Source organism: Clytia hemisphaerica, unplaced genomic scaffold, assembly GCF_902728285.1.
Source record: "Clytia hemisphaerica strain Z4C2 unplaced genomic scaffold, Clytia hemisphaerica genome assembly, whole genome shotgun sequence".
Lineage (NCBI taxonomy): Eukaryota > Metazoa > Cnidaria > Hydrozoa > Leptothecata > Clytiidae > Clytia > Clytia hemisphaerica.
In genome coordinates, this window is record NW_027104599.1 from 113614 (window position 1) to 124689 (window position 11076).

General features: G+C 34.6%; 2 protein-coding genes across 2 annotated transcripts; both read right to left on the reverse strand.

Moving 5' to 3' along the window:
* Positions 1-17: 17 nt before the first annotated feature.
* On the reverse strand, positions 18-2632 carry LOC136824106 (nucleolus and neural progenitor protein-like). Its single transcript, XM_067080269.1, has 5 exons — positions 2510-2632; positions 2000-2151; positions 756-847; positions 407-500; positions 18-134 (listed from the first exon to the last, which is right to left on the reverse strand). Exons 1-5 carry the CDS (start codon positions 2601-2603, stop codon positions 18-20), a joined length of 549 nt encoding a protein of 182 aa, XP_066936370.1. The 5' UTR covers positions 2604-2632.
* A 392-nt stretch (positions 2633-3024) lies between these two features.
* LOC136824115 (DNA-directed RNA polymerase III subunit RPC7-like) lies at positions 3025-10992 on the reverse strand. Its single transcript, XM_067080279.1, has 7 exons — positions 10812-10992; positions 10009-10138; positions 9723-9794; positions 9313-9375; positions 9081-9157; positions 8830-8925; positions 3025-3371 (listed from the first exon to the last, which is right to left on the reverse strand). The coding sequence occupies exons 1-7, from the start codon at positions 10932-10934 to the stop codon at positions 3285-3287; spliced, it is 648 nt and encodes a 215-aa protein (XP_066936380.1). The 5' UTR covers positions 10935-10992; the 3' UTR covers positions 3025-3284.
* Positions 10993-11076: the final 84 nt, after the last annotated feature.

Genomic DNA, 11076 nt, shown 5'->3' on the forward strand with positions numbered 1-11076 from the left:
AAATATCATACGTTACTTTACTTCAATAATTGTTCACGGATAATTTCCTTGTCAGGTGATAAGGGGCTACTCATTAGTGACAATACTTTCTTAAGTGATTTCTTGGGCTCGTTCGAAAGAAGAATGTATTTAAACTATTTTGAGAAAAGGTACCGAAACAGGCCCGGCAAAAAAAATTATGGCCGAGAGCCTGACGCTACAAGCAAAGATGTAAGAGAAAGAAACTGCGTAAAAATCAACAATCTTCAAAAGTTGATTTTGATTTCGAGAGAAATGATTATGAGTAGAGCATGAGATTTTAAGAAAAAAGTAAGAACATTTAAAGCCTGGAATCCTGCCAGATCCACTTTCGTATGTTATAGAACAGGAAGCTTTTGGATTTCATAATAAATAAGAACAGCAATACCTTTTCAAGCAGTTTGACGGCTCCTAATAATTGTTCCACGATGATAATGGTGAACTCTTCTTTTGGTATCAGTAATTTGTTGCTGATGAGGGCTCTGAAAATAAAACATTTCTGTAATAGATCTTTTAACCTCACATTCTTGCGCTACGGATATAGATCGCCATCAAACCCGCTGTTCGTGGACTTAAGAGTCATCTAAATCGCAGTTAGTCTCAAGCATTTTTAGACTTCTCCAGTCTTATAGTACGTTATGTAAATTACTTAGTTACTGTAAAATGAAAAAATTACGCCGAATTTTTTGAAAACACACAATCATAAAGTAATCATTCATCCAAAAATAGCAACTCACTTCCTCTTCAAAAAGCTGTTCAAAATATCTTGATATTTGTTCAGTTGGGGAAATAATTCCATCGTTTGAAATCTCTGTGACAATGTACTGATCTATAAATACAAGATGGACAACAAATAACACCATTGACTTTACAAGCCCGAAGGGCTAGACTCGAGACTCATGGATGGGAAATGAAGGCACTTATTTCCCGTCCAGAACGCCCGCGCGTGGTTATTACACAAACGCCGGATTGTAAGTAAAATATATCACTAGATTTCAAGAAATACAGTCCTCGAAAACAAAGGAAACACTAGATACAATCCGTCGTCATGATTGTGGCGAGTTCGAGGCGCGTTCTGGAGAGGAAATAAGTGGCTTTACTTTTTCTTGCCTGGGAAAGTTTGATTTTTACATCTTATGCTTAGATCTCATTATCAAATATATAACGAACTTTTCAGTAATTACCAGTCTGAAGAATGCACAAAGAATTGGGACAAGCTGGAGTTTTTACAAGCTCTTATTTGATTTGGTTGGTCGTTAAGATGTAATAGTGAGGTTAAGTAAATCGCTTTAATCACGACGACGGACGAAAATTTAACAGGCTAGTGAGTTTCAACCAATCAAATTTCGTATTTTCACTAGCCTGTTACATTTTCGTCCGTCGTCGTGATTATCTTGGTATACTTAACCTCACTAATAAAAGAATCTTATTACTTTTTCTAAAGAACGCGTCATCTCTATCAAATTAAATGACCAATTAGTGAAGTATCTTGTAAAAACTCCAGCTCATCCCAAAGAATTCAGTAAATCGTCTTTTTGACCGAAATCGAATTACATCGGAGTGACCTTTCACTTCACTTCACATGAGTAAGCAACATATGAGAGTTGTGAATAAACCGAAGTGATCACACTTCCCTTCAGTGCGGTAACCCGAAGTGAAATGGTACACCAGTTTGCAGAGTGTGGCACGTTTGCTCACAACTTTGTGCACAACTCGGAAAAATTCGAGTTCAGGTGCAAAATTTGAGGTTTTCAGGTGCAAGTGCAGACGGTTTTGTAACCCCAAGTGCAGAGTTCCGCTATTTTCTCTTCAAGTGCAGCTAATTTTAGCAATTTTTTGCCTTTTTAGGCCAATTTCCAAGGTAAAGGTGCACCTTGTCCGGACCAAAATTTATCAGCTGCGCTTTCTTCTTGAGTGCAGCCTTGCCATACTCTGCAAACTGGATGGTACGTGTAACCACCATCCTTAAACAGCACAATACCTTTTTAAGCAGTTGAAAGGACTTATCACGTTTCATCTGGTTGTGATGTTTGTACACTATCTTGGAGAGTGTGGATACTTCATCTTTCAATGACAAACTCTTCATCTCTTTAAGAGTAATGCACAACTTCCTCCAATGAAAACGCCAAGTCTCTAAAATTCAATAAATAAACTAATTAAAATGGTTTCATTATGTATGCAACAAAGAAAACGGCCAACGATTCATGAAGGCTCTGCGACAATATTAGTTACAAGGCGCCGTTTCTTCCAAAATGAACTTAAAATAACAAAGCGCTGCTTTTTCTAAAACGGAAAAAGAACGGACAGCGACATGTTAATGGAAGGCCAAACGCTGGACCAAGAAAAATGATTTTCAGGATTTTTCACGTATGGAACAAATGAAAATGACAAGAGTGACTTAAGATCAATGGGTATAAGAAATTTTGTCTAGCGCCCTGTTATTTCCAAATAATTTATAAAACTTCAAGCTCAGTTTATAATAAAGTCTTACCAACTTTTGCATCTTTCCAAAGAACTTCATCATGTGAAGGGTCTGGATATTTTGGGTGTCTTTGTTGTCTCAATGGTACATCTTTATTCAACATTTTATTTCTTATTTTATATTCCACTAAAATTTAAAAAGATTGGAACAACTTTGAAGACGTACTGATTTTAATCAAGTTTTCAAGATGACATTGTGAACAACGGACAGACGAAAACAGTAAAAAAAAAGTGATAAAATATCAGAGAAACATTGTCTTCCACGATTTATTCATAGTTTTTATGCTCCCCGATATTATTTACAAAAATTAACAAAAACAAGATATTTTCGAAAGCAAGTAACAACTGCAGTACAAGACCATTCACTGTTGAAGGAAATATATCAAATAATTCCCAACTTAAATGTTCCAGCCTTGAATTTTATGTCTCAATCATCGTATCCAATTACACCGAAATAAACCATCCCATTGTATGAATTGTGGATTTTGCATACGCTCCGAATTACCCAAAGTCGACGTTTGGACGTTTGTTATTTTAATAAGATCTCATTTTGTCAGAATAACAATAACACACATGATATGCACAGATCATTATCATGAAATCAAGACTTCCTCCATTTCTCCAATACAATTATTTCTCGAGTATTTCTCAAATCGCAAATTCAAAAGATTCACGATTTCAATGATATGCATAACCTCTCCTGAGCTGACCTTTATTTCTACTTCATTATGAACGATCGATCTCTCCAGTAGAACCACCAGAACTGACACCAGTCAACCCTTCCATCAATAAACAGGTCCTTCTTCACCATCCTCGTCATCTCCATACTTATCTCCACCATCATTGTAATAATCGAAATTGTAATCATTCTCCTGCAATAAAGTATATACGTTAAGTTAGAGCTGAGATTGATCGTGTGTTTGTGTTTGGCTCTCGAAGGGAATAATAGGAATAATCTTATTGGTTGAGAAGTATCTTTATCTGTTATCTTGTAAAAATAATGCTCAGTGTATTAAACAAAATTAGGCCTTTCTCTTGCCCTTGGAACATTTCAACTTTGAGAATTTCGTGAAAATTAGCGTTTTTTAAGAAGAAGTCGTTGCAGTATCAATCTTTGCAAAATTCGCTTTCCCGTGAAAATAATTAACATTTTTGTTTTTTTGGGACCTTTGGGGCTCAAGGTACCCTTTGACTTCAAAAAATCCAAAATTTGCGAATTGACCGTTGACAACATTACGGGGTAAAGGGACCCAATGACGTCATGGGTTTAGGAACAACTTCAAAATGCGATATCTCGAGTTTGAAGTATCATGTACCAAATCTTCTTCGCCGACTGAAAAGATAACGCGAAGTTCGGTTTGTTACAGTTAGGCAACATTCCGTGTCTCTATATAATCCTAGTCTATAGAATTCCTTTCGCTTTGCGAACATGCCTCATTCTCCGTACGTAATCACTTTTACGATTTATATCTTGACAACATTTTTGTTAGCCTCTTCAATTTCAATTGATACCGCTAAGAAATTCACTTCAAGGAGAAGATTTAGGACCACATGAAGAATCGATGATGCTCAGCTGTTGGGTATTAAATCTAATCTCATGAGAGATCATCCATTATGTACACACCACGCTTTGCTTTAAAGGGATGCAGCAACTGTGTTGTTTATTGCTTACAAACGATGGCAAACGAGAGTGCGTTTTAGAGGGGTTTATCTAAAGAATCCTACATTTATCAAAAATAGACAAAAAGTGCGTTTTAATGCGATAAATATAATATTAATTAAATATTAAAATTTGGATGAAATTGTCAAAGCGGTCCATCAGCCTGGACAAATTCTCTTTCGGAGCAATGGCCTTTAGAGTGTATACGTAACAGTCAGGATCTGCTTTAGAGCTGCTTATATTAAATTACGAAGACGTTTGTCAAAAGACACAAAATATATTCAACTTATTATATGGTTGCTGGGATAAACACGGATTAAGAAATGAATAGATGCAGTAAGAGAAATGTGGGTGATACATTTTGTCTGAACTTAATAACTTCTTAATGAGCAGTATTGTGATAAGCAAAAGGATCGATCAATTCATCAGATATTATATATTTTGTCTAAACTTAATACCTTCTTTAGTAAAAACTTCTTAATGAGCGGTACTGTGATGAGCTCGATTAATAAGGATCGATCAATACATCAGATATTATATAATCATAATGAACTGATATCCTGATTACGTTAGTTAAAGAAAATAGTTCAGACATGAACATTGTCGAAGAGGGCAAGATGGTGACCTGAAAGTAAAATCTGAAACGATAATGGCTTCAGCGAATATTGGATTACAAACAAAATATCCGACACAACAACAGAAGAACGGTTTCAAACAGCAACTCTTACGTGAGAAATCTACCAAATGCTTACTTGATTTATTTCATCAAAAGTTTTCAACAAATCCAACGACATTGTATCAAGAGTTGTCACAGACAAAACACAAGAAAGAGTTGGATAAATTGAAAAAGAAAGGGGTACTGAAAAACGACCAGTACGATCAAGTCTTTCCACAATCTCAGCAAACAGATTCAACACAATTTGATATCACTTTGCTTTTTCTTTTGATACGAACATTATGTGGTTGCAAGGCACCTTCCAATGGTTGGGATAAAGAACCAGATGTCAACGATATTGATGACATTGCAAATGCTCTTCGATTGAAACTCGAAAGAAATCGAATGCAGCATGGTCAGGTATCAATCTCCACAGTAGAGTATCGAAAGTCCTTCAGATATCTGGAAAAACCATTACTAGCTTTAGGATGCCCTCAAAACGAACTGAATAACTTGTTACCGTCTTTTGAATATGACCTTTCACCAGCAAACCAAAGCTTTATCGGGAGACAAAACGAATTGGGCGAAATTTATCAACATTTAAATGTTAACAACAAATCTAATGTGGTGATTTCTGGTATCCCAGGTGTCGGTAAAAGTGAACTTGCAAAACAATATTACGTCATCAATAAAACTAATTACGATCACGTGATTTGGGTTAATGTCGATAACATCAAAGATATATTCACGAACATCGCCTCTATCCTCCAATTTCACGAAAAAACCAACGTCAAAATCATTGTGAACCTTCTGAAGACGTACTTTATGAATGAAAGAGTGCTTTACATTTACGATAACTGCACTGATGTTGGCCAATTGAGCGATTACTTGGACCTCTCTCAACACAATATCATCACAACACAAATAAAACATTGGGGACAAGGATTTGAATTCATTCCATTGGAGAACTGGGCTCAACCAATAGCAATCCAGTTTTTAAAAGACCATCTACCTACACCTAGCATCCAGGATATAACGAAACTGACAGACGAATTAGAATGTCATCCATTAGGACTTCAACATGCGGTGGCAACAATACATCAAACTGGAATGTCTGTGGCTGAATACCTAACAGATCTCCAAGAAGATAAAGGTGATGTTTTGTCTCAAAGGGTTGCTCTTGGCTTGGGAATCAACACTTCAGTACTCGCTTCTTTCTTAAAAACCATCAAGAGAATTGAGAAAAACAATCCAGAAGCCATTGAACTTTTATCAGTTGTCGGTATTCTAGACGGTTCTTGCATGAAAGAAGAGTTTCTTGAAAGATGTTACAAACGGAAGAGAGAATATAACAAAGTCAAACAAATTTTGACTAGCTATTCCATCGTTGAAAGAAACGAAAGGATCGTCGAGTTCACTCATAAAAAAGTGAATTATTTGACTATTCATTCTTTGTACCAAGAGGCTATCAAAATTTATATAATACAGAAAAATCGGAAAAGACATACTATCCAAAAGCTTATTGCAATGGCAGGGAAAAACCTTACGATTCAACATGATTATAATGAAGAAAAAATTCTTTGGTATAATCAAATTATGTTCATTTATAAGCAACCATGTTATCGGGATACTTTGCTGCAATTCTTATCCGATGATTTCTTTGTCGTTGGAACTATGATGACAATGCTCAACTTCGTCGACAAGTTTGTTATTTTAAGTTATATTTATAATTTTAAGAAAAATGATCAATCTCATCCAGTGCCTTATCTTATTGAACTGGGTTTTCTGCGAGATAAGCGTATTGAAAACGAACAATCAAGGAAAGCTGAATATATACTGTCAGCACTGGACAGTTTGGAAGCGAGGATTCTTTTAAACGTTCCATCATCGACGGCTAAAGATCGTTTATTGATTTTTCTGTACGCAAATCGTGAACTTTATTCACCAGAAAGTCATTATCAAACCAACAATAGCTTTAATGAAATGGTTTTGATGAAAAATGGACATTGGAAGAAAGCTTTGGAATGTATTAAGAAAATATTCTTTACTTCAAGAGAAACATTTTTGGTAAGCATTTGTTACAAAGAGTTGGGAGAGTATGATAAAGCGTTGGAATTACTCTTCAAAATACCAGAGTTAGATGATGATAATCCATATGGAACCAATAGCAAGGTTCAAATTGCCTGTTGTAAGATCTTGAAAGGGAAAGTCGAAGAAGGTCTTGAAATTATCGAATCATTGGATTTATCAAGTTCGTATGACTCATTTCGTGACATTGGCCGTGCCCTTTATGACGTCAATTTGCTTGAACAGAGTAAAGGCTATTTCAAGAAATGGCTTGCAGTACGCTGCACACATTACGATCTGGATGCTTTTTGTAAAATGACCATCTTGCAGTGTACTACTACGGGGACTACCACTAGGGAACACATAGTCGCAATGCTCCAATACAATCTTTCTGTGTTTTCACCTTATGTATTTTGTCGTCCAAGTCGGGTGAAACTGTTAATTTATTGTCATTTGATTGACCAAAACAAAGTCGAAGAAGCGAGGGAGTATTTACAAACTGAAGTATCACCAGAAATAGATAACCAAAAATACACCGGGAACTTATTTCGTGAAACTTTAATGCTTGCTGAACATTGGGAGAAAAATGAAGAATTTAGAAAAGCATTGATTTTGTATCGAATGATCAAAAGTTTCGAAGGCAAGATTTGCAACCATGAGAACATCATTGAAGACGTTGATTCAGATATTTTTAAAAATGCAGAAGTCAAAATAAACAACTTTTAATAAACTACTTGCTTTTGCCTTTTGATTTGTTATTTAATATTTTTCATGCACTAAAGTTTTCAGCATCTATATAAAGCTGTTTATTCTTTAGGGTAGATCTAATGTCCATTATATAATATAATTAAGGTTACTTTATCATACTATCAAAAGTTGAAATGAAATTATCACAAGCTACATGTGAGATGAATAACCGGAAAGTATCGGTAACTCCGAAAATTCGAGTGCTTCACTTTTTGACCTGTTAGTTAATCAATAATTACATTTTGAAAGTAGCTTTAGCTGCACTTTTAGTATTATATCTTATTTGGGAATACAAAATTACTAATTGTACTGAAATTCTTGTTTTCTTTGAGTTATAATGGCTCGATATCACCACTCTTCATTTTTTAGTCTGATAAATAAGGACATCTTCCCCGGACTGAAAATTCGCTTTGTTTTCTCCATCATCATTTGTACACAGTATCAAAAATAGAATTATGAGTTAATGAACATAAACATAGTTTTTAATTATCATTAGTTCCTTATTGAGGAAGTGTTCTGCTCTATAATCTTAATTATAAGAACAATTGTCAAAGCGTTCTTTTAAAGTGAAAAAATTCTCCAATACGTATTTTTCGTTGTCAAATTTCGTACAAACACACGAGTAAGATACAAGAGAAATTCGTGAGTGTCAAGGGTCGCGTATTAAGAGGCAGAAAGAAGGCCATTAATGAAACGAAAAATGTCACAAGACTATACTATAACTGAAAAAGAAATTTCTAATTTTGACTTTCAACAGCTTTAAGAGATAATCGATTAAGTGAAATGGCACGAGAGAGAGGGGACCATCATCGTTGAATAACGGAAACTAATACAAAAACAATCTTTTTCCTGTTGTACACGCTTTTTTAATAAGAATAGTGTATTTGGCTGAGGGTGAGCATTAATTATTCTTATTTTTCTATTTTTCTAAACAATAGGCCTATTGTTCTAACTCTGAAATTTCACAATGATAATCTTATGTAAGTTATTCTTATAAAAAAAACGTGTATGATTTCTAGAAAGAAAAGAAAAAGGAATTAATAGACAATAGTTGATGACTGGAGAAAAACAACAAATGAAAGGTAAAAGTAAACAACAACAAAAGGCAACCTCTTGAAAAGGATTGAAAAAGATTGCTCTCCCCACCCAAACAGAAACAATAAAATAACTTGAAACAAGGATATTTATGTTTTTTTAAAACCTCCTCAAAGTCATCATCTTCTTCATAAACAACTTCTTGTTCATCTTCCTTCGTACCCTCTGTCGCACCCTTATCACCACCTGTCTTCTCTAGCACCTACAAAAAGATAAGAGGGGAAAAGGGTTAGATCACTGCAGTATCCTTTAATTCAGTAGCTTCAAATATTTAGCTGAAAGCAATTATTCGTGTAATACGTCATGTCAAAGTTTTATAATCATTTTGCCCATCTTTTCAACTTTAAAGAATATTACCTCTAGCCTTTTGAGGACCTCTTTACCATCTACTGCTGTGTTTGGTAGTTTGGTCGAGGAAGATACATTCACCTTGGCTGAAATTAAAGCAAAACTAAATGAAAATCAGCAGTTTCAAAGAACAACAAACAGAATTGTAGAAACATTCATATATCCACTGAAAAAACGCTATCAGTTTCATACGAAATGTATTTTAATGATAACATTGCAAAATGGACTGAGAAAATCTTACCACCACGCTTGGATAGCTTCCTCACTTTTGCTGGTTTCAATTCTCCGGGAATAAAATTCCAATCTTAAAATTTGAACAACAAATCATTAATAAACAATTTGAATAATCACTCAACTTATTTATCGGGTAAGCCTACAGTGCAACTATGAATTGCAGCATTACTCCATCAAAAGATTTAAATGCCCTAGAATATGGCTTGTTGTAGCTGAAAACTTTCTAACTTTTTACATGTTTATTCCACCAAAGGAAGGAAAGTTTATCTTTTATTTCTTTATCTTCCATCTACACAATAATTTTCAGAATAATGTCTGTTTCATTGTAAATTAAAATGCTTTAAGTTGTTTTTAGCGGATTCGAATTGCATTATTCCTCTTAAAATCGTATTCAAAAGAAACCCATTATTCTGGTACCTGGTGTCCAAGTCTCTGTTGCATCACCTTTAGCTTGATTCTGCTTATATCGATCAGTGTAGCGCACGATGTCTAAAGAAGAAACATCCCAAAATCAAAACAATTACAAAATCAAAAATTACAAAGCAGAACTTTAACATTTTATACATCTCATTGATTTCAAGCAGTTTTAAAGGACATTTGGAAAAATTCAAAGCTCTTAAAATCTATCTAGTACAATGTAACTTATTAAAAGATTCATGAATATAAACTTTGTAAAGAAGTTAAGAAAAACCACTTTCAGCACCTCGCTTTATGGTTTTCGGCTTCAGATAGAATGGTGAATCTCTAATACTGCCACGATATTCTTGACTCAGTGCTAACAAGTATTCATCAACCTCAGTGGAGAGAAGAGGGGTGGGTCTTTGATTTAACGGCTGAAATAAAGAGAAAAAAACATAATATAAAAGGGGTTACGCGCAATGATCTGTTCGCAAGTGAATGAATTTTCGGCATCCCGGCTGTCATCGCTACTAATAGACCTTTTCATAAATTACGTTACAAGCATCACTTGCCTCGTTTTGAAATTAGTGTCATGGTGATTAACTCCCAGCGGATTTTATTAAAACTACTTTTTATTCATTAAAAAGTCATTAAATGTCTCAAGGGGCATAATAACCATGGTAATTATTTGAATAAGAGGCAAGTGATGTTCGTGACGTAATTTATGAAAAGGTCTATCCCCACAATCATTTCTAATAATGATCATTCGGCAAATTTAACAAAAACAGTAAAATGAAAAATTGCCTTTTACATTTTCATGTGTTTAAAAATTAAGTTCTTCCAACATCCCAATGCACCAAATTAAATCCTCACAAAAAATTCATTATAGATCAATCTAGGCAAGAATTAATCTACAGGTAAAATATGCCAAAAAAGCTGGTAGCAAAGAATGATGCAGCGTAGCAGCAATGAAGACGAAAACATAATTCAAACGAAATCTCTTTTGCTAGAACTCGTTTCCAATTTTTAAAAATAAAAATTCAAGACATTCCACTTCAATTGCTTTGTACCAGAACAATACTATTTTCAAAGAGCTAAAACACTTACAGGGTAAAGAGGTGGAGGTTGAATATTAGCCTTTGGTAATCCTTCTCCAGCACTGAAACCAAGACGGCTGACATCAAAACTCATGGAAGCTTTGCCTCTTCCTTTGCCTCCTCTTCCTGCCATTACCTCCTTTTATGATTTAAAGTAATTTCTATTATGTTTTTATACTTTCTTCTAAAACAAATGAATATACTGTAAAACAAAGCTGTAATAGTTTTCAAGTGACACAGATTGTGTGAGCAGAACTCGTTAATAAGGCAAGACT